Source organism: Colossoma macropomum, unplaced genomic scaffold, assembly GCF_904425465.1.
Source record: "Colossoma macropomum unplaced genomic scaffold, Colossoma_macropomum, whole genome shotgun sequence".
NCBI lineage: Eukaryota > Metazoa > Chordata > Actinopteri > Characiformes > Serrasalmidae > Colossoma > Colossoma macropomum.
In genome coordinates this window covers 44,754,011-44,778,815 of record NW_023494791.1, presented here as the reverse complement: position 1 = coordinate 44,778,815, position 24,805 = coordinate 44,754,011, and the positions used below count along the sequence as shown (strand labels likewise).

The window sequence follows — 24,805 nt, the reverse complement described above, 5'->3', positions numbered from 1 at the left end:
CAAAACAGTGAACTTTATGGTTAATATTTTTATTTAACCAACTACAGTGTATGTTGAAAAGAATGGCAAGGCCACTCCAGGTAAGGGGAAAGGACCTGTCTCAGGTGGAGGAGTTTAAGTATTTCGGGGGTCTTGCTAACGAGTGATTGAAAAGAGGGATCGTGAGATCGGCCACAGGCTGGGACAGGCGGCAGCAGTAATGCGGTCACTGTACCGGACTGTAGTGGTGAAAAGGGAGCTGAGCCATAAGGCAAAGCTCTCTGTTTGCCGGTCGTTCTATATCCCGACCCTCACCTGTGGTCATGAGCTGTGGGTAATGACCGAAAAAAATGAGATCACGAATACAAAATGGAAATGAGCTTTCCACACAGTGGTGGGCTACACTCTACTTGACAGGGTGAGGAGCTCGGTCATCTTTGAGGAGCTCAGAGTGAAGCTGCTACTCCTCCGCATTGAGAGGAGCCAGTTAAGGTTGTCCGGGCATCTGGTCAGGATGTCCCCTGGTCGCCTCCTGGTCGGGGTTTACCAGGCACGGCCTACTGGGACGCGACCCCAAGCCTGGGAGCGGCTTGGAGTCCCCCCAGAATGAGCTGGAGGAAGTTGCAGACAGGGCCGTCTGGGATTCTCTGCTCTACTGCAACCCAACCTGGATTAAGTGGTTATAGATGATGAATGATTGAATGAATGAATGTGTATGTAGATTGATTTAAAGCAGTATTATAGTATTTTATTACTGCTGATATGATGTCATATGCTGAAAGGGCACCTTCCTGACTTTCTGAGTTGGACATTCAGTTTATGGGACATGCTCTTTGGTGTTTTCCTAGTCAAAGGTCAGAAATTTAGTTTAGCACAGCATTTGCATCCATTACCTGTGAGCTACATTAGCCTTGTAGTTCCAGTGCAAAACTAAAGAAGCCAACTTCAGACATCAGCAAACATGCCTTGGCTGACTGACCACATGTGGACTCGGGGAGGAAAACTGTAAATTTGATTTTGATTTTTCATTTTAAGTAGTGAAAAAGTAGTGAATATAGATTGACACTTACATCCCACCATCATCATGGCCACCGAGAAGATCTTCTCTCCATCAGTGGTCGGTGCGATGTTCCCAAATCCAATGGTGGTCAGACTTGTCATGGTGAAGTAGAGAGACGTAATGTAAAGAGAGTCTTTCCCAGGGCCGCCTTCCCATTGTCCAGAGCCGCTAGCATTGTAGCGGTAAGGGGAGCCGATGCTAGTTGCTAACTGGTAGAGCCAGCTGTCTGTCTTGATGGTGTTTGTGAGCTCATCAATGACTTCGTAGTCTCCGATGCTGTACCAGATACAGGCTAGCCAATGAGCCACCAGCCCAAACACACACACCAGTAAGACCAAAACAGCAGCACCGTATTCCAGATAATGGTCCAGTTTCCGTGCCACACGCCCCAACCGCAGCAGCCGCACCACCTTCAGGGAGCTAAACAAACTGCTAATCCCCTGAAAGATAGCAAAGAATGAACTCATTAGGCCTCTGATGACATTCACTGCCAACATGCAAGGAAACCCTTAGATTGCAAACACATTATGGCAGATTAAGTGATTCTTGTTTCTCCTCACATTGTTTTCTATAAACCACTAAAGCCAAGTTGTAGATGCCTTCGTTTCCAAGCAAGGAACTCCTGGTCTAAGCTAGTCTTATATGCTCTGTGGCAAACAAAAGTGTTCCAAGGTTGATATATGTTATCCTGAGTACAATTTTCCGCTGAATGTCACTGGATGCTCTGAATTATGAGCTAACACTGCTGCGCACCGAGTTGATGTTGCATGAAAGTAAGTCTACCGTAATGCTTTGTCCAGTGGTGAAACATGACGAGAAATAGGCTTTTGCTCGGGCCATAAATGTCAAAATTTAGTCAAAAATGTGGTCAACAATACACATCTATGATAATGCTGTTTTCTGCTAGCACCTATACAGGATTCTATTAGTATATTAGTGATTTATTTTGAGTTTCTCAGTCTGTGCATGTGCGAAAAGAGACGGTGGTACTGGAAATAAGAGAGCAGTGTTGCCGCATGCAGCACAACACTTTTGGAGCGATGCTGAAACCAATTACATGCTTGACGAAATGAAGGATTTAAATTTTCATCATCTTCTAGTTGATGTACGCTCATATTCTCAGGAAATGTGGCACAATGTTTTTAGATTTTGTCAGTAATCCGATCAGTAATCCGTCTGCAAGCAGTTTCAGCACAAAGAACAAGCCCAGTCCATTGACTGACTGTAATTCTTTGTTCTCTAGAAGTTATCGGATTATTAATTGCATGCAAACACTTTGATCAGATTACTGACAAAATCTGATTTTCTGCAGTTATCGGATTATTAATTGCATGCAAACACGTTGATCGGATTACTGACAAAATCTGATTTTCTGCAGTTATCGGCTTATTAAGCGCATATAAATGTGCTCACTGTCAATTCCGAATTAAGTTGCTAGTTAATCTGATGTGTAAGGCTTTCAGTCCAGCTCCTGAAGTCCTAACCAATGGGAGAGCTTGCTTGGCGGTATCTACCTAGAAATGCTGATTGGACAATTTTCCATTGGGTCTTTCAAGAATTGAACCCTTCTGTTTTAAATTAAAAATGCAAAAAGAGTTTTACTGCAACCTTGCAGAATTTAAATACAACAAGCCTGATGACTCTATTAAATATATATGAACTAAAAATTACAGACATGAATTTTGTATTTTACTGAAATCTCTAGGCCTTATATAGCAACACCAGCTACTCAAATTCTAGGTTAACTACCACATATCAGCTTGCTGGTCTCTGTGCGGGTATTTTGGTGAAGTCTTATGATGTTAGTTTAATGTGCAGCAGTGTTAGCTTGCATGTAGCAATATCCATATTTTGCTACATATGTGTACATAGGACAAAATGTATCTGGTATGAAATATTTTTGTTTGTTGTTTGTTTCAATTTTGCACAGAGGATTGTGGGAGCAGCAGATGCACAAAGCAGGCAAAGAAAGCGATTAAATAGTTGTTAGAAAGCAGACAACAGTTGTCGAGGTCAGTGCTTTGCTCTGCTTTAAATGCAGACTCTGAAGTCACGGTTAATAAAACTATGCTCTGATTTTATATTAAATAATTCTCACTCATATAATGAGCATTTGTAGAATGTTTAGAAAGTGCAGATTATACATTTTAAGTCCATATAACATTTGTGTTTGTAAGCAGAGGAGATAGTTTGAATTTGATGGAATTATTCTTGTGCACATTTTGTGAAAAGAAAAAACTTTTTTAATCAAATAATATAAACCTGAACCTGTCAATACAGAATGTCAGTTGAGTGTAAAAGTAATTAATTATGAATATAACTGTTTTCTTACTAACTGTGCAACTTTGTTATGTTCAATATAATTATATACTTTAAATCACTTGTATAGCAAAACAACAATAATAACTTTAGGCTTCTAAGAGTGAATGAATGCAGAGCACATTAGTGGAGCTCATGGTGGTGGTGTGTTAGTGTGTGTTGTGTCCACTCACTGTCCACTCTATTAGACACTCTACCTTGTCAGTCCACCTTGTAGATGTAAAGACAGTGACGATAGCTCATCTGCTGCTGCAGTTTGTGTTGGTCATCCTCTAGTCCTTCATCAGTGGTCACAGGACGCTGCTCACAGGACACTGTTGGCTGGATATTTTTGGTTGGTGGACTATTCTCAGTCCAGCAGTGACACTGAGGTGTTTAAAAACTCCAGCAGCACTGCTGTGTCTGATCCACTCAGACCAGCACAACACACACTAACACACCACCACCACGTCAGTGTTACTGCAGTGCTGGGAATGATCCACCACCCAAATAGTACCTGCTCTGTGAGGGTCCATGGGGGTCCTGACCACTGAAGAACAGGGCAAAAGGGGGCTAACAAAGTATGCAGAGAAACAGATGGACTACAGTCTGTAACTGTAGAACTACAAAGTGCACCTATATAGTAAGTGGAGCTGATAAAATGGACAATGAGTGTAGAAACAAGGAGGTGGACATAATGTTATGCCTGATCGATGTAGTAGCCAATGAAATGAATCCATCGTAAAGTCTTTTACCCAGGTTCACTTTTAGCAGGCAGCAACTTAGGAACCTGCTAATAAAGCATCAGGAGATGCCGATGCCTATAAAAGAGCTGCAAACTAGTTTTCAGTTTCAAAACCGTTTGAAATGGAATGAATCTGCTATATAGCCTATTTATTAATTTGCTTCCTTTTGCTTCTGATTGCCATAGAGCCCTTGAACAGAGCTGATTATGAATACATTTTGTGCAGCTTTATCACATGGCAGGCATTTATGAAAGATGCTAAATTAATTTTATAATGGTTTAGAGTTTTTGTTGGAAGTTATAATTAAAAGTTGAAAGCCCTTTATGTCAAAAATGATAAGAACAGCCAAAAGAATAAGAAATGGAGCGAAGAGCAAAATTCTCTCCGCATTTGTAACATGAAACTAACTGAACACGTGAAGTTTGCTGAAGGACATTATAAATTCATTAGCAAAAGCAAAAGCTCAGTAAAGCATAGATGTTCGAACTGAGCCAAAGCAAAGTGGTTAAACTGATATCCCGAAAAGCCTTGCCTGACAATTGTCCACTTAAAAGTCTCCTTCAGAGATTTACCTATTATGTGGTAATTAGCCTTGAGTTTTTTGAGCTGCTAAAAACCAACACTGTAGAAGGTCATGCAGTGAAAGACAGACACCCAGCAACACACGCTTGCTATTGGTTAGCTAACTAGATTTTTTAGATAAAAACACTGCAGATTAGGTAATATTGATAATCATATTTATGTTCTAAGCTAAAAATTCATTAAACGAGTACATTCCGTTTCATTTTTGCAAGCTGTTTTGCGGCTAAGTGGAAAACTTGCAAAGTGAAACATAGCAAGCTAATGCTACCTTGTGATCTGAAGGGAGATTAAAGGATTTAGCTCCAGGCTCTAATGCTTGTGTGTGTATTTTGCTGTTTAGGCCCCAACCTCATCACAGACCTCCCTTAGGAACGCATATAAGCTGAACCCGAACGCCACTATTAGCAAGTAACGTAAAAAAAAGTTCAGCACTTCTCCAGAGAGATTAAACAGCATAATCAGAAACTTCTACATCAAATGACGGCTGGTAAACAAGCACTACATAGAGCTATTTTTGATATTTTTGAGATGAAAGAGACTAGCATAGCATGGAGAAGATCCAGCCGTATGGATATACAATATATAGTTACACAAAGACTATATAGATATCATATTTAATTAGCTCAGGCATCTCTGCAACTTAAACAGTGTAGCATAAACCTACAGCTTCCACAGCACTGGGTTGTGGGCAATAAGGCTAATAACACTGCTAGTTTCTCAGATAAAGCTTTTATTGCTATGATGCTGATGCTAATATGACCTGTGCAGAACCCCACACTGTTTAACAGTAAGTTAAAAGTAAGTCTTCGGAAACTACCAGCTCCCACAGCACTTGGTTGGGCCAATGAGGCATCAACTGATTTAATGCTAATGCTAATATGATCTGTGCAGATGATATGACTAACACACCAGCAGCAGTGCAGGAGAGTGACCCCCCTACAGCTACAGAAAGGTCATGATCGATTGAGCCTGGGCTGGTTTAGAGATAGAAGGAGGCACAAAACACTCTAGAGTTCACTGTCTCTGGAGCAGGAATTCAACAAAAACTAGCCAACAAGCTGCAGTTCTTTAAAAATAACAAAGCTGCAAAAGTGCAGCTCAAGAAAAAATGCTAGAAGCATCTCAACACAAAGTCTTTGGAAACAGATCAGTAACATGACTGTGTATAAAATGAGCAACCCAGAGAGGCTGAGTCTTTCAGGTGTAAAGATGAGGAGGGGTTCACCACTCTGTGAAAGACTGCATGATCAAATAGTGCAACAGTTCAAGAATTTTTCAACATAAAATGTTGAATTTTTGCTTTTCATCATCTACAATACATAATAACATTAAAAGATTCAGAGAATCTGGATAAATCTCTGTATGTAAGGGACAAGGCCAAAAAACAGTATTGGCTGGCCGTGATCTTTGGGCCGTCAGGCAGCACTGCATTAAAAACAGACATAATTCTGCAGTGGAAATCACTGCATGGGCTCAGAGTTAAAACTCTAAAACGCAAAGAAGAAATCACATATAAACAGGATCCAGAAATGCTTCCACCTTCTCTGGGCTCAAGCTCATTTAAAATGGACTGAGGTGAAGTGAAAAAGTGTCCTGTGGTCCGACGAATCAGCATTTGAAATTCTAACATGAAGACTCCACTCAGAGAAAATGGTTCCTCAGTAAAGGGCAACATCCAAATTTCATTATAAAAAAGGTAAGCAGGGGTCAAGTCGATTTAACCATTCTAGTTAGCTCAGCTAAGTCCACTCAACCACGTAGCTTTAAGTTAGACCTCATAATGTCCAAATGTTTTTATCAGGTGGAAATTGGGCTAACTAGTTTGTTAGCAACCCTGCTGAAATAAGACCATCACAAGCATTAGTTTCACAAAGGGGAACTCCATTGATTTTGCAAAATTAAGTAATCATTTAATCGTTTAGATGTAAACAAAATCATTGGTGTCAAATGCTCTTTTCTAGAGAAATTAAAAGTCAGAATTGTTCACTATTGTAGCACTAGGAACCAGACGTCGTTATATCTACACTACAAATATCACCATTTTATCTGCTTCCAAAATGACCAGTGAACTAACGTGTGTCTTGTAAGTTTTTATATGTCATATTGATGATGGTGAAATAGTGCTAATTTGAAAAAAATAAGTTTTCTTTGGGGACTACTTTTTCCTTACAACACCCTGCACGTACCTCTCCACCCTGCACTCCTTTTGGAGAAGGGTCTGACTGCAGAGCCGCGGATTTACACACCCGCAGTTTCACTCCAGCAGAAACTGGAATCAAGGTAAGAAACGTTTGTGAGTGAAATAAATTAGTCGTCGTTAGAGACTGTGCATACGTCACTGTTAGCCGTTAGCTTAGAACAGACTGTCTAAAGTGGAACACGCAAGAAAACAAAAACTATCTACCTCACTATTCTACCTCATGAACTGGTAAGCAGAGTAGCAAGTAGTTTGTTGTTGACACCAGCAGATTCCATTCACTCTGGGTTGTTCTGCTTTGGCGCCAGCAGGTTCAGTGTCTCCTTCTCTGACTCTCTCTTTCTCTCTCTCTCTCTCTCTCTCTCTCTCTCTCCTTTAAACCTCTGCAACTCCTTTGTTTTTTCTCCTTCAGATTGATATGGATCTACGACATTTTGGATCCAGACCTCCTCGAAGTCCTCTGATAAATATTCTGCAATCTTCCAAAATAGGTAAGAAAACCATAAAAATAAACTGTAAACAAAAGCTGCTGCTGGCGTTAGCCATGCTGAACAGCTGTAGCTACAGGCGAGTAACAGCAACAGCATGTTATCTCGCGCTCACTGATCTCAGTTGAGAAAATGGTTTTGAGAGGAAACACAGAAATAATCCTGGAGTAAAAGTTACTAAAAATACATTTTTGGTCAAAACTTTATAACAAAACTATCACAAAACAATGTCTCAGGTATGAAGCAATGCATTCAGAACCATTTTGAGTAAAAACTTATTGGGATGTTTCTTTTAGAGCCATTAAATGCTCCGGATGTCTATAACGGTGAACAATTTTTAAAGCGCATTTCACACCGGACCACTCTGAAAGTTCACATGTAAACCATTTTTACATGTGAGTTCCCCCTTAAACCATTAGAATCCTTTACACTGTGATATCAACCCATCAGAAAAACACAAAATACTGACTACTGGACACCACCAGGTATCAACAGTAACTTTGAATGGCTTCTATGATTATTTCAGCAGGGAAGTTGTATCTGCATTGCGTAGACTCGTACTTCTGGCCTGGTGATTAGCCAGCTACTTTTTTAATCCTAATAAAATCCCTGCTGACAAGATCCAATCTATCAGTGGACAGGTCATCAAAAACAGAACCTTTTGACTGCCTGGTGGAAGCTGTGTGAAACCCGGATCAATTAGCCAAAGTTCAGATTAAACTACTTTTTAAAGTACAGATTTGCTTACCCAACACAGGAGATTCCACCCTTCCTATATCCCCATCTCTCTGCGTAACACTTAAGTGTTGAACACAGCTCTGCTTTGTTTTCCTATCCTTCTGTCTCTCTACATGGAGGATCAATTAATCTCCAAAAGTATTGATCCCATCCAAAGCTGTGCAAATCCTCTGGCTTTAGTTCGTTTGAAGAGACTTGAGAGAGAAGCTGCTAGGCCGGTCTGAGAGGAATACCAGCCTCACAACAGGGAGAGCCTTTTAATCTTCACGTTTTAGAGAACTAGAAGTCGCTTGATGTCAAGACACACCAGTTTAAGGGGCTGAGTACAGGTTTCATTTGTAAACAGCCTGTATTAGTTAGTGATTAGCACTGATCTGCTCTGTTATTGTTAGCTTTGTTGCTTTGCTTGAGCATTTTATTTTAACCCCTGAAGGGATTCCGACAAATTAGAGTTATTTCATTCCATTTTCTCCAGCAGTGAGGAAACAACTGCTAATCTGAACTGATGTCATCCAGCTGATCCCATTGATTTCATAGACTTTCATTGGCTATGTTAGCGTTGCTATGCACTATTTTTTTGTCTGAGGACTTGGATGATTTCGAGTTACGGTTCCTACAGTTGTTTTTGCTATAATGTTTGAATGTAACTATATAATAATAAAATGAATGGTACTGTTTGATTTGCATTATATTTGCATTCGACTTACATTACTGACAGATTTGAGTCTGCACTTCTGATTTCTTTCTTTTTGTTCTAATGTCAAATAATGACCAAAAAAAATCAAATCATAATAAAATACAAAATGCATTCTACTCACAAACACAAGTCTAGTATAGATTGAAAGTTTCAAATCTGCACTTTTAACAGAATATCTTCAGTAAAAACCCCTGTGCTGTGATTGGACTGCACTATTGCATGTATGGACCACCGAGCATATTGATGGACAGTAAGTGAAAAGCCAGTTTGCCTAAACTGAAGGGCTAACAACTTATTTTCTTGACAAATAGGCTAAAAGACACAGGCACCTCTATTAATATTCAGTGTTTTACCTGAAGTATTTACTGAATAATTCACTGTAAACCTGCAATATAAACATGTGCGTAATATAAGGAACATGCAACTTGAATGTAGACATTTTGTAGTACTCTGTGTGGTGTGTCACTGTTAGCTTTGGTGCTAACACAACACAGGGACTTACATAGAGGTGCTAGGGTAAATTAGCATAATCATTGCAGGAGTTTGGAAGCCAATGACTACTTACGTACTGTTTTATACTATTTATACTATTATAAAATATTCATTATTATATGACAAAAAAGGAAAAATGTAATGAAATGACTGCAAATCTTCAGCTTGGCAACAACAGTCTATTCTAAATGAATTATATTTCTTAGCCAAATTGATTTTTGTGATTATTATTCATTATAGCTTAAAATATGTATTGAATTTGCCTTTTATCTTACATTTCTGGGATTTTTTAAAGAAGCAATAAGCCACATAGGGCTGTGCATTACAGTGATTTTACCACAACTAAGGGCTTTGCATCTGAGTGCAGTGATGCAATCATGAAATTACATTAATGCACAGCTTCTCATGCTCTATTCACCTCGTCCACGTTTTCGAAAGCATTGATGATGTCGTAGGGCAAGCACGACAGCAGGTCTATGACAAACCAGGTCTTCAGATAGTTCATCCGAATCAGCTTGGGGTCGGAGATCACCTCGCCTCCAGGCCCCACGAATGTGGTGTGGAAGTTCAGCACAATGTCCACCAGGAAGATGACGTCCACCACGCTGTCCAGCACCAGCCAGGTGACGTTGTTCTGCTTGGTCTTGAAGGAGACATTGTAGGGCACCATGATGGCTGTGTAGAAGGTGAGGATGAGGATGACCCAGTCCCAGGTGGTCTTGAAGGTGCAGTAGTGTAGGATGATGTGAGGGGGGGTCTTGGGAGCCTCCTGCTTGTACTGAGGCAGAATGTCTGAACCCAGCTGGAACACCTGAGAAAGCCAAGAGATAAATTAGTAACTTTTAGAATTTGCAGTTATTGCCAGCTATAACAAAGCATTTTGTCATTTTCTTGCTGAAAAATTATGTTGAAAGCGCAGATTCTAAACTTTTATCGTTATGTCTACAGTATTATTTTGCGGTATTTCTGGCATGAATGCAAACAAGTCAGAAGCGCAGACCAAAACCTGTTAATAAAGAACGGAAATGTGATTGGAAATGCAAATGTATCTCCCTAACTACATAATTTAGTGTAGAATTAAACACCCTGTCATAATGATCTGAAGGTGGAGTATCAATTCCATTGATTTTTGAATGTTGTAATGGATTATAATACTATTCAATACAGAATGCACTCTTTTTTTTGGCAAAAATGAAATTCTCTGACTATTTACAACTGCTAAAACTAAAACTCTAATGTCTGTATAGTCTTTAGATGCTTTAGATGCTATTTTGATGTTTTCTATGCTATATTCATTTAGATATGACTTGACACTCATTAACTCACATTTAGCAGTCTGAAAATTCTCCACAAGGGGGCCCTGTTAGCACCACAGTTTCTTCAGAAGAGAGGTGCTTTGCATCAGTGGCACTGTGTGTCCTTGTTAGTTGTAATAATTCCGAATCATATCAAAATAACTTAATCAAATCATTTTGAAATTTCACAATGCAATGAATCCCAGATAGTGAGCACATATCGGTCCGCTGGCTTGATAAGGTCGGCAACCCACTGACTGTTTGCTACTGCTGGTCCACCCTCGCACCACCCAGATTACTTTCCTGCATACAAGGTCTAACTAGTTTTTAATCTCCTTTAAACAGATTTTAAATGCACACAGACTTTTATTTTAGAAAATAAACTAAGACAAATATTACAAACAACTGAGAGAAAAAAAATAACAATTAATATAAAAATGATTGATTTTATAGAAAATGTTGCTGACACTGTACTGGATTAAAATAATTTACTAAACTAATTTACAAAGTATAACTAAAGAAATGAAGGAAGGGAAAATAAGTAAATCAGACTGTGAGTGGAAAATGAGCGATGATAAGTGGAATTTTGACTAATACTCTGCTTAACCACCGATGGGCCGCCCAAAAAACGCTGAGCAAAATGCCAGTGGACCGCCAGTTCTGCCATCAGCGGGCCAGCAGTGACCCACTCTCCTCTTGCTATTAGGGATCGTCTCCTAAAGGATCGTAATCAATTCAAAACGTGGGCTCAGATGTTTACGCTCCCACTGAATGAGTATCAGGTATTGGATAGATGAAGAGACGAGCACTGAGAGCGAACAACAGAGTGTAAAAACATGAGGGAATTGAACAGATGGAGAGTGGGAGAAGAAGCATGTGTTGTGGACAGAGATACAGAGTGAGTATTAACCATGGAAACACATCAGAGCTTTTCACATTTGCTTTCAATGAATGGTTCCTTAGAGAAACGTGTGAAGACGCATAAGTTTGAAGAAGCTTTTTTTTTAAGTTTAAAAAACTTCCACAAGATCCAAACGTTCAGTAATGCCTTCTTTTACTGTCCCTTAAGTTGGAGGTATTAACCTGGTAAGTGTGAGGTAGAAACTCAAAGTGCTGGGTACATATTTTGGGCAGTGTGAGGCAAGTGAGCTGCAGTTTGACCAGTGCTGATAGCTTCAGACACCGAACATATCTTAGCTGACTACATTTAGGTTAATGGGGGAAACTGTAAATTAGATTTTTGGCCGAATTGTTGCCTTCAGGAGTACAAACCCCCCTCTCACTGAATCTATAATTCACACAACAAACCCAGGAAAACTCCCACACCACCCACACACTCCCAAAAACGAGAATATGAAAGTCCAATCCAGCCCCCATTCACTACAGCTAAAACATGGTGTAAATTATTGATGATGACTTCTGCCGGGCAGCTGCAGGAGCAGCACTCGTCCAGAGACAGTGTGTGTGATTGTGTTACAATAATGTCCTTGAGTGTGTGCATGTGTGTGTGCGCTTACCTGTGGTTGTGTTACAAGTTTGTCCTTGTAACAGACAGTGTAACTTTCTGTGCGGTCAAAGTTGTAAGACAATGCGGTATATACTGTATATGTGTAAGGTGTAGCAGTATTTACAGCAGCAGTTACATGTATACAGTGCTGTGCAAAACAGAAACCACCCGTTTGTTTATCCAATTTCCAGTAAAAACAGCAATTAAGCATAAATTCATTTTTCAGTGTAAGAAAAGAAACAGAAAACAGTATTTAGGCCCAATCTCATTTCGCCCCTCGCCCCTACTATCTATCCCTTAGCCCTCCGTTTTGCATGTTCATGTCTAGGGGTAGGGTGTCCCGATTCTTGTTTCGATATAGGGGTAGGGCAAAGTGTTAGGGCTACATGGCCCTCCGAACAGAGGTTTTTCAGAGGCACACTTCAAACAGAGTGTTATGAGGGAAAAAAAAAAGACCGGAAAGATAACCACTGCATTGTCTTTGTTTAATGTCATTTCAGTGTATTATGATCTTTTTTTTTCATAACAAGCATAAAAAATTCGCTAGTAGTGTGCTGATGTCTTGGTAGCTGGCTAAATTACCCGTTTCACCTTAAATAGTCCAGCAGTTCTGACGCCTGAAGTGCCAGAATGTAACTGCTGCACCATTTAAGGTGGAACGGGAAAATCTGAGCAAGAAGCTGCCGAATATCTGACTTCAGCTTCATATCACTGAAGAATTAGGGGTGGGCAATAAAGGCTGTGAGGGACTCTCACTGATTAATTGTGTACATTCCATGCATACATTCTTAGAAATAAAGGTATGGAGTAATGTGATAGTGTGTAAATGTGTATGTGCACATACCTCTGCTAGTCGTGAGTGTTTATGTGAGCTAACGTCTGTCTTGTTCACAGGAGTCAGCTGCTGGATGGTACTCCTGCTGTTGGTCAGGGCACGGGTCAGCCGCGCAAACTTGGTCCAACCTGCAGGAGGACACAAGGTTAGTCAACACCTCACTGATTGGAATTCAAGTTCAAATGCCAGCTGTGGGATGAGATGGTTATCTGAGGCAGGGGTGCCTGTTACCCCCCATAGTATAAAATGACCTGTGAGCCAGTGATTCCAACTGCAACTGATTTGATATCAGCCTTTCGCGTCAGTGTGAGGGAATTTTAATCCAGGCTTCTTTCCAATTTACTTTGCATCTTTTGTTAGGTAAGTTCACAGATAAGTAGCCACTGCATTGGTCACTCCTGGGGAGATTTAACAATGTTCCTGGGGTGCTCAGTTTGTAGGTAATGGCCCTCACTGTGGTTCTGTTATGCCCTACAAATGCTTATGTAAACACTGTTCACACATTAAATCCATTATTATCTCATCTCTTATGTATTTTCTTTTGATCGTGGCTGAGTGTGCTGGTAAAAAGGTTGGGGTGACTATATCACTCTGATGGTAAGATTCAGTGAGGTTTACATTCAGCAGGCTGTCCACATTCAAGCCTGGTTGTGTTCAATCAGCTAAATCTCACTGTCAGTTACATTCGGTTAATTTGTACACTCATAAAAAAGGTTCCTCAAGGGTTCTTTAATAAAGGGAATGGTTCAGTATAGAACAATGAGTCCTCTGCCTGGTGAAATAGTTCTTCAGATTGATGAAGAATGTGTTGCATATGGTCCTATACATTCTATACATAACCAGAAATGGTTCTGCTATTATTATGAGGTCAAGCTTGTGAAAATAGTAAAAATTTTGAAAAATGTTCTTTATTGAACCATATACAATCTGAAGATCAATTTCACTATGCAAAGAAACATTTAAGCATGAAATGGTTCTATATAGAACTCATTGTTCTAAATAGAACTATTGCCTTCACTAAAGAACCCTTGAAGAGCCCTTCAAGAGTGTGGCTTGTGTAAATAAGGGGGCAATTACATTTTTTACACGAATGATTCATGTGTTTGAAAACTTTGTTCCCCAAATAGATGAAATATTTTTTTTTTAAATATGTTATTGTTTATGAAGATTCCCTTTGTTAAATATTACATTTTGTCTAAAGATCTGAAAACAAATATCCAATATTCAAGGAATACATATATAATATATCACTGTTGTCAAAACCTTGTATCTCCATTTTTGTCATTTTTCAGTTTTTTTACATAATTTGAAAAAGCCTATTGTCCTGTATATTGTGTGTAAATTTCATGATGAATGGGCCACAAGAAACATCCCAAAATGACTTGGAAATAAGTCTGATTCCATTGACTTACATTAACAGTAAAGAAGGTTTTTTCCTTCTCCTGTAAAGTTACCATTTTGGAGATACAAGCAATATATCCAATATAACCAGTACTAAAGGGAATCAGGAAGGGAGCAAATACTTTTTTCACTTTACTGCATCAGCCCATACAGCCTGTACACGAACAAGGAACAACAAATGTAAACTGACCACGTGTGGTCACTAGAGATTGCCAGGTGTAAACGACTTTAGGTCTCACTGTCCACTTGTGATCAGATCACTTGAGACAGATGTTCCTGCCAGCTGTGAACCGGGCCACAGTGATCCCTACAAGCTCCCCAATCACCTCCTGGACTTTTATGGAGTCCACAGAGTGAGGGCACCTCAATGCTGAGTCAGCATTAAAGCATGTGGTTCAACCTTTGGTGTGGACCTCACTCACTCCATCAATGATTTAAGGGAGGAAGAGGCTTTAAGTAGATTGGGGCAGGGAGAGGAGAGCAGATTTGGAGTGAGTGAAGGTCTCATTCTGTCCAATATTCACTAAAAATGTTCAGTTTCTTAAACCATCAGCTGAACCTACAGGTAAAATAAGCAATACCTTCTAGACAGACATGAAATAAGCAGCATTTGTTACAGTCTAAAGGTTTATTTAAAGCCCTACATAGATGGTGGAAGATACGGACGGCACCATGGCAACGAGAAGTGGAGAATTTCTGCGTATTGCAGAATTGGAGGCTCATGATGAAACGTGAGCTGGGAAAAAGCCTCCATTCCACTCTGGTGTTAGCTCCAGTTCAGAATCCAACCTTCCATTTTAATGCTGTTTTTAACACGCCCTCATTTACATGCCCATCACTATTTCCCACTGCCATCTCAAAGGCTGTTCCATTGCTGTATTAGCTCAGGTGATGTTAGTTAGATGACCTGTTTGGAGGAGCGAGGAATCAAGTTAGCATAAATTTAGACTTCAGCAACAATTTCTTGTAAATGTGACCTATATGCCACATCAGTCTGACCAGATCAGCCCCTAAACTGACCCTAATGCACAAAAGAACAGTGCTTCAGCCGCGTTCAGCCTGCTGAAACCTCTTCAAACACGGAGCGGTTGCAGTAAGTCTCTTCTAGTTTTCTGGTACAGAAACATCGGCCTAAATGTTTATGAGTCTCAGCAGCGCTAAATTATGATGAATGTGGAGCTGGCTTGGTGTAAATGTTGCATGAATTCCAATCTGGCTGTTCAGAGTCGCATGGCTGCATATTGGATACGTATCAGATTTCAGTATCACATATGAAAGGCTACGTTTACACAGCAGGTAAAAGTGGCCCAAATCCAATCTTTTTCTTCATATGTGACACAGATGTGTGTCTTTATGTCAGTGTGAGCAGCAAACAACGCAATGAATCTGAGATTTTCAATTCCGATTTGAGACGCTTTCATATGTGGTACTGAAATCTGATCCATATCCGATCTGCAGTAATGCGACTCAGTCTGAACAGGAACTCATGCGACGTTTATGTCAGTCCAGCTCCACATTCGTCTATTTAGACTGATGTTTCTGTACCAAAAAATTAGAAGATTTTTATCGCAACCGCTCCATGTTTGAAGAGGTTTCGAATGAAACGGCCAAAGACTGGAGGAGACCAAGGCTGCAGCGTCAAAGAACAGTTTAAAGAATCCGAGGACACAAACCGGTGAAATCAAACGCATTGTGGGTGATGAGCCCAGATGTCAGTCAGTGAAGCTTCATGATGGCTCCTGTGATGCTGGCGAAGATGAAACTGAATCCTCCGGGAGCGACTGGCGTTCGCTGACCGTCATAACTGTTTACCTCTGGACGAGCACGACACGTGAAGCATTGTTCTTTTGCGCATGCGGGTCGGTTTAGGAGCTGATCTGTTCAGACTGATGTTGCATACAGATCAAATTTAAAAGATAATGTGAACAGCCAAACAAAAAAATTAGATTTGGTCAGAAAATCAGATTTGGGCCACTTTTACCTGCTGTGTAAACGTAGCCAAAGTGTCTCAAATCAGAATTGAAAATGTCACATCTGTGTCCCATATGAAGAAAAATATTGTATTTGGGCCACTGTACCCTTTTAAGATCGCTACATCTGTCCCTTATTTCTTCTCATGTCCTCCTGACTTGTTCTTTCTCACTCTCAGTCTCTCTCAAACTCCCTAGCAGAGTCTGTAAATCTCATCACAATCATTGCGTCATATTTACTACTTATTGGTCATTTAGTTTAGAAAGACTCCCCACCCTTCGCTCTATGTACTGTCAGAGTTTGATAAAAATCAGATATACCTCAAATTTACAGTGCCTCACACCAAATGTAGTCGATCAGCCAAAATACGTTAACTATTTTAGTTTTGCACTGGAGCTACAACGCTAAAGCTAACATTAATGAAGCTCATGTACCCCACTTAGTATTTCGCAAACTCAATGTCATTAAAATTAAGTGACCCTTATTAGTCCCACAATGGGGAAATTTCACCTCTGCATTTAACCCATCCATGCACACACTAGTGAACACACACAGTGGGGGGCAGTGAGCACACTTGCCCAGAGCGGTGGGCAACCCTACCCACAGCGCCCAGGGGTTAGCTGCCTTGCTCAAGGGTACTTCAGTCACATACTGTTGGCTCAGGGAATTGAACCAGCGACCTTCCGGTCACCGGACTGGTTCCCTAACCTCCAGCCCATGACTGGACCCCCAGACAGGGACTTGAACCCTGGACCCTCAGATTAAAAGTCCGATGCTCTACCAACTGAGCTATCCGAGCCACCGACTGAGCTATGCAAGCCATGTAGACCTGCATACACTGTAGTGCAATGAAATATTAAAAATTCACTCTAGGCCTTCTGGAAGTCACCCACTGTGCATATAAGCTGTAATCCAAACACGTTTCAGAAAACAGTGTTAAATATAACTGTTAATGTCTCTTACAGTCCTCAAATAATATATATGGAATGCCTTCTTATCTGCATTTTATTTTAATCTACAACAGTCCAAAAATGTTCATTTGCAGCATCGTCAGCACAGCGCTAACATACAGCTAGAAATCCCTTAGGGCGCTAGCAGAAATTAGCCTTATCATAGAGGTGTAATTTTATCTTATTTTTTGACAGAGTTTTGACCTTTATGACCCTAAGGCAGCCTAAACTGAAGGACCAGCTCTAATAATCATAGTTAGCCACTGCTGTTATCTGTGAAAGAACACTGCAAAGCCAAGAACACTTTTGTAAAACTATAGACGCAAACTTTGGACTGTCTCTCAGCTGATTGACTCCATTTGTGAATGATTGATTGATAAACTTGATTTTTTTGTCAAAATGTTCCTTTGAATCACTTTTGTCCACAACTCAGTGGCTGCAGGATCTGGCCTACAGGATCTTTAACGTTGCGCTTGACTCAGCGATGTGTTTCATTATGACTGATGTACAGCACACTCCTGCAGGTGGAAGGGTATTACATTATATCGATTTTTCTCATGGCACGGAAACTTGCTGTATTAAAGTTTTATAAAAAGCTCTCATAAAACCACATCAAGCCTAACGTTCCCTTGAGCATTAGTCTCCCAATCCTTCCTCACTCCAGAGCAGTTCTGCTGACCGTGTCAAAGCCATCATACACACTCAGTCTGTCCCACAACAGGGCAGCTACACAATCAAGCCCTGGGCAGCGAGTCAGGAATCAGGGAATCTTAAAAAGAACGTCTACTACTACAAAAATACTCAGATCAAAGGTGTAGTTTGAACCACCCCACCCCCCCACCACCCTTACCCCAGTACATGATCAGCCAAAACACATTTGGCGTCTTGAGGTTTGCTTGTTTAGTTTTGCATTGGACAACAAGGCTAATGTAGCTATAGGAAAATAAGAGCTAACATACCATGAATTAGCATCATGCTAACTGCGAGCTTAAATCATCACACACTTGTGTGTTAAGTCATTTTCAATAGGCTTGTTTATGTGGCTCCTGACACTGAATCTCTGACATAGCGTTCAGCGGTGGGGGTAAAGCATTACAAAGTAACGCATTACAGGAATGTAATTACTTCTTCCAGTGACAAAGAAGTTCAGTGCATAACAGTTGAAATTGTTGTAACTACATTACAGTCACAGACTTAATAAGTTACTAGTATTACTCATAAATCACACTCTGTACACTCTGTAAGCGAACTGAGGAGACACTGCTGACGTTTTGAAAGTGAAATGTTCTCCATTCTTGTTTGATGTAGGATTTCAGCTGCTCAATGGTTCAGGGGCTCATTTGTCATATTTTTCATTTTATAATGCACCAAATGTTATCAGTGGTGACAGGTCTGGACTGCAGGCAGGTCAGTTTAGTGCCCGGACTCTCTTACTGTGGAGCCATGCTGCTGTAATACATGCAGAATGTGGTTTGACATTGTCTCGTTTAAATAATCAAGGCCTTCCCAGAAAAAGACGTTTTCTGGATGGCAGCGATTGAGAAACGTTATTCTTGAATTGTTGCACTATTTGCTCATGCAGTCTTTCACAGAGTGGTGAACCCCTCCTCATCCTTTCTGGGATGCTTTTTCATACCCAATCATGTTACTGACCTGTTGCTAATTAGCCACCAGGTGTTTTTCACAACTTTACCAGCCTTTTGTTGCCCCCATCCCAACTTTTTTGGAACATGTTGTTGGCATCAAATTCAAAATGGGCAAATATTTTTCAAAAAACAATAAAATTTCTTAGTTTCAACATTTGATATGTTATGTTGGTACTATCTTCAATGAAATATAGGGTTTAAATGATTTACACGTCATTGCATTTTGTTTTTATTTACATTTTGCACAGCGTCCCAACTTTTTTGTAAATGGGGTTGTAGATTATAGACAGTATATCATACGTCAGAAACCACATAAGTCTATATGAGATTATTTAACACAGTTTAAGGCAAGTGTGTGATGATTTAGGCTTGCCATTAGCATCATGCTAATTAGTAAACATAAGATTTGATTACTTCTCCATTGCAAAACTAAATAAGCAAACTTCAGACACCCTTGGCTGTCTTGGCTGACTGGCTATATTTAGTTCCTTTAAATGGATTTCTGTCATTTTATGATGTATTGCTCACTGCAGAGATCTAAAACAGGAAAGTGCAAATAAGCCTGACACAAATGGAGACAAACAACAAAAAAGAAGTTATGTGCATCTGCACAGGCCACTGTAAAGAGTGCCTACAGCCTTCGGGTCAGAAACCATAATCTGCTGTCCGCTGTGCTGAGAGCTCTGAGGGATGCAATAAAAACCCTCTCTCAGTCTGACACACACAGAGAAAGAAGTATTGTACTTCACAGCAAAGCACAGTGACAGTCTTTTGACCCGTCAGGAGAAGAGAAAAAGAGAGAGAGATATCCTGAAGCAACTGGGCGCACTAGGGCCGGCCGGCAGCGCACGTGTCCACACGCATACAGCTTCATGTGTGTGGATTATGCAACCGAAGGTTAAACCGCTTCAGTGGATCATGTAGTACCATTCAAATGCTTCTCTATTCATTCAACTGTTCATTTTGTTTAGATCATCAACCGAAAGTGCCTAAAGTGATAGTTTGGTGAGGACTCTGATTGTTTTGAACTAATCACACACCCTGATTGGTTGAAAAGTGTTATACTTACATCTGATAAGATAATATATGACCAGGTACACTGTCAGAATAAGCTTACATAACAGGTATATATTTTTATCAAAACACAAACAGTGAAAATGTACCCTTAAAGATACATTAATGGTCTTCAGTCCAATTGTGTACCAGTTATTTTTACCCCAGTGAAAATTTCATAAACTTTATTAAATAGAAAAATGAAAAATAAGACCTGGAATCAAGGCAACATGTATGGAGTCAATGGCACATAAAAATATTACTGCAATGGAATATGGCACAATTATGGTTTCTATCTAAAGGTACTAAAGACACACCCTTGAGGGTACCACCACAGTGACAGTTTCAGTACCTTTTTTTCTGAGAATGCATGGTCAGGTATACCCAGATATACCTCACTATACCTGTAGGACTGTCAGAGTTAATTGATTTAAAAAAATGTAACTGATTTAAATTTGCATTCTTGATAAATCAACTCAGTGATTAGTTCACAACTTGAATAACAAAGTATCCCCAGATCTTTGTAAAGCTATGTCAAGCAGATTCTCCACAAGGGTGAGCTATAATCACTTTTGCAAGCATTACTGAAAGAGAGGAAACCCACACCAGCAGGATCTCACGAATGTATGGATAACGGAGAGTCCCGTTCCGGAGAGGTCCTAAAATCTGTAAAATCCAAGATATAAGCATACCTATGACTGTTTCACAACAACTGAATTCTGTATTACTACACCAAGACACAAAAACCCCTTGTGCTGTTAATGGAATAATCTTTGACTCTCATGCTGCTCACATGGAGCACAGAGTGTACTGATGAAGTAAGAACCTATTTTTTGTTTAAACTGAGGGGCTGTCAGCTTATGTTCTTACCTAGAACTAGGCTGGTCAGCTAGCTAATGGGCTAAAACAGCCAATAGCCTAAATAACTCCATCATTAATATCACAGGCTTCAATTAAAGTACTTAAGGTATGATTAACTGTAAAACTGCAGTATAAAAGTCTAAAAATGTCAATTGAAAGTCTTTGAATGTGTTTCAGTCAGAAGTCGCGTCAAACCCAGACTGAATCCCAAACGGCTCCGTACCTCCTAAATGGTGTTCTAGCTATGAAAGTTTAGAAATTCTAGCCTCTACAGACAAATAGTGCATCATTTATCGAGTGTGGATGTGTCTGAATCCCAAATGACTATTTCTTAGCTGTATTTTGCTCTGTTGGGCTGCAGGATCCAGTATTTAAACTCCTACGTAGTGCACTTTTTGTTGACCAGAAGTAAGTGAAAGTTTTTGCATCAAACAGTGCTGTGTTATCATATGTTCTTTGTTATACGACAAAAGTAAAAACATTAATGAAATGACTGCAATATACAGCGATGGGCAACCGAAGAGGCTAACAGGCTCCTCCAATAATATTCAGTTAGGCTGCGGTAATATACACAGTAATGAACATGCCACTGTCTCTGTGTAACTTTCAAGCCAGGTCATCCACTATGGCCTTTCCGTGGTCTCGATATGGCACCCGAGGGGATATTGAAGAAATCATTACAGTACAAAGGGTGATAACCTTTGCAAGCTCGTTGTTACGGCATCCATAAATATTGCCTTTAGACACAACATCAAATAAGAAAGCTGAGTGACCCCCATGGCCTTCAGAACAAAAGCTGCTATTCCTGACAGATCACACACAGCAGCGTCAGTGTTTTGATATATGAAAAGCACTGTCTCTCCTCATCAGCTCAAACATAGCCAGCAGACCAGTCAATGCCTGTTTGGTACTATTGTTTTCTTGCTGATGACATTGCTGGGTAAACGTCTGAATGCAGGAGTTTTGGGAAGGTTCTGAGGCTCTGACAAAGTCATAGAGAAGCCTGAAGTCCTGATGGAAGCCTCTCCTAAGGCCACCTTTAAAGGAATGCTCCAGCTTTTTTTAATCTGCTCTCCATGCGCCACATCTGTACCATCGACAGTAGTTTCATGTTTCCCAGACTTAGAAAAGAACAGAAAACCTACTGACTCAAAACTCACCAATAATAGTCCAGCCCCAGGGCCAGACGTGGCCCACAGATTGATTTTAACCGGCCCTCCGGCCTATACGTTCCGATATTCGTTATTCATTTTATGGCGACTGCAGTGCTGTAAACATTAATTAATTTAATTTATTTAACCTGCAAATTAATTTACTAAATGACATTCAGTCATAACTACAGCTGACAGTGACAACCGGCAATTTCAAGAGCATCACTTTATTCGTCAAGAGCCGTAACAAATGTGTGCCTCAAATGTCAAGAGACTGTAATGCACTTCACCTTAAAATCCATGATGGACTTAAGACAAAAAAAACTAAAGCAATTTTTTATCAGAACAAATTCAGTAGTTTGTACAATAAATATAACTTTTTCTGTATGTTTGTGTTTTTCATATTTGATTACAGAATACAGGTTGGTTCGAAAAGATTCATCCGATTTCAAAGCGCCATATTTTTACAACTGTGAGGCGCCTAGGAACCAATCACAACACTGGATGATCACCGAAATCGCACTGAAAGAGCCGTGAGTGCAGCAACACCCCACATGCTCAGTCGAGTATGGGATGAATTTGACTATGGTGTTGATGTTGTCTGTACAGCTGGAGGAGGTTGAGCACTTGTAAAATTACATAATAAACTTTATGCTCACTTAAACCATTTACAGTTTACTGCATTGATTTACAAGTGAAATAAATCATTTTGAAATCGGATTTATATTTTTGAATCACGCTGTATTTCAAATTATTTATGACTAACATTCTGGCAAAGAATGACCAGCCCTCAGGTATTTATATAAAAGGTCCATCCTGGCCCCCTTTAAAAAAAGCTTGGACACCTGATCTATGGGGAAAATACAGGGAAACGCATCAAAATGATTGGTAACTGATTGAGATCAGGTTGTGCAGCGATGTAGTATTACTGCTCTATTGTTGAGAGTCTTCCATCACACAGCACTCACATGCGGCTTCCACATGTGAGTGATGCGTGTGTATCACATGTTGAGCTGGAGTCCCACAGGAGACAGACGGACCCTCAGGGAGAAAGTGTGTGTGCATGTGTACACAGGAAGTTGGAGGATTGAATTAACTGCCATTGGATGTGTGATACGAGACAATGTGGCGGTATAAGATACAGTAGAACAGCTGTCAAACTATTAGAAATGAATATTGATCACATTACTGTGATGATGTTAATCACGTTTAATCACATTTGTCTACCTGCTCAAATTTGAAACTTTTTCCATTTACAAAGCAGTTTATTTTGTTATAGATGTGCGAGTAGACAATAATCAAGGCTTTTCCTGAAAAAGACGTCGTCTGGATGGCAGCATATGTTGCCAAAACATGTAAATGTTGTTCAGCATTAATGGTGCCTTCACAGATGTGCACGTCACCCAATAGTATCACGTCATCAATAAGCTTCATCCGAACATACTATTGACGTGATTGACGTGATACTATTGGGTGACGTGCACATCTGTGAAGGCACCATTAATGTTGAACAATATATTCATTTTTTGGCAACATATGCTGCCATCCAGACGACGTCTTTTTCAGGGAAAGCCTTGATTATTTCAGCAAGACTATGTCACACCATATTCTGCATGTATTACGGCAGCATTGCTCCATATTAAAAGAGTCCAGGTGCTAAACTGGCCTGTCTGCAGTCCAGACCTGTCGCCACTAATAACATTTGGCACATTATGAAATAAAAAATACAACAAATGAGCCCCCGAACTGTTGAGCAGCTGAAATCCTACATCAAACCAGAATGAGAAAGCATTTCACTTTCAAAACGTCAGCAGTGTCTCCTCAGTTCCAGAGTGTTGTTAAAAGAAGGGGTGATGAAACACAGTGGTAAACAGGCCCCCGTCCCAACTTTTTTGGAACATGTTGTTGGCATCAAATTCAAAATGGGCATATATTTTTCAAAAATCAATCAAATTTCTCAGTTTCAACTTTTGATGTGTTGTCTTTGTAGTATTTTCCTTTAAAAACATGTTTTACATGATTTGCACATCATTGCATCCTATTTTTATTTACATTCTGCACAGCGTCCCAACTTTTTTGGAAATGGGGTTGCATTAATGCACTATTAACCTAAATATAATGTACTTGTGATTGGCTGACAGGAACTGTATGAGTTCCAATATCAGCCTCATTTTTTAAATCTCTTTATTAGCCTGTAACCTAGCAACAACCACCAGCCATAGAAAAAAAAATAACAGCCCTGAAGTAAAGTAACAAGTTCAATGCAACCTCGTCATCAAGTAAATGTACCGTCATCACTGAAGGATAGTCTGCTGATTGAGTGGTGTTGCTTAGCAACAAGATCTGCATATAGACTGTTTAATTATGGACATTTCTATATGGAATGTAAACAAACTTTCTTTTTAATACTTTTTGTGTCATCATTGACCCAGAAGCTAATAATAAATAGGAATAATGAAACTGTATAATCCAGATATTGCACTCAATATGGTGGGAAATCGAAGTGTTATAGTTTATACACATATACATACTGGGCGTTATGCACAATATTCACATGTAAATAACTTAAAAGTGTGCGAGTAAGTGTGTAAGAGGTGTGTTTGTGAGGGTCACTCAGCAAAAAAGTGGACAATTTGCTTTTCAAACTTTTTAAAAATGTTTAGAGATCAGGCCTGTTAGCTTTGGTTTGGGGCTAATGGTAGCGGTTATTATTTCAGTAGTGTTGAAAGCCATTAGAGGACATGGTGATCATAGTATTTTTTAATTATGTATGGAAAATAATACATGAATTAATAAATTAATAGTTAATTTAAAGTAGCAGGGTTGACATGTTGACAACCAAGCGACGACAACAATGA

At 39.8% G+C, this 24,805-nt stretch overlaps 1 protein-coding gene and 1 non-coding gene across 3 annotated transcripts in view; both read right to left on the bottom strand.

The window, feature by feature from the left end:
• kcnh5b (potassium voltage-gated channel, subfamily H (eag-related), member 5b) overlaps positions 1-24,805 on the bottom strand; it is an 81,316-nt gene that overhangs the window by 39,819 nt on the left and 16,692 nt on the right. For both annotated transcript variants that reach the window (XM_036573518.1, XM_036573519.1), the window contains exons 5-7: positions 12,924-13,042; positions 9,696-10,088; positions 1,050-1,479 (exon numbers count right to left, since the gene is read on the bottom strand). In XM_036573518.1, the coding sequence (XP_036429411.1) occupies positions 1,050-1,479; positions 9,696-10,088; positions 12,924-13,042 (942 nt within the window). The remainder of the gene's footprint in view (positions 1-1,049; positions 1,480-9,695; positions 10,089-12,923; positions 13,043-24,805) is intronic.
• On the bottom strand, positions 17,009-17,085 carry trnak-uuu. The gene has a single exon. It is a non-coding gene; the product is annotated as a tRNA-Lys (tRNA).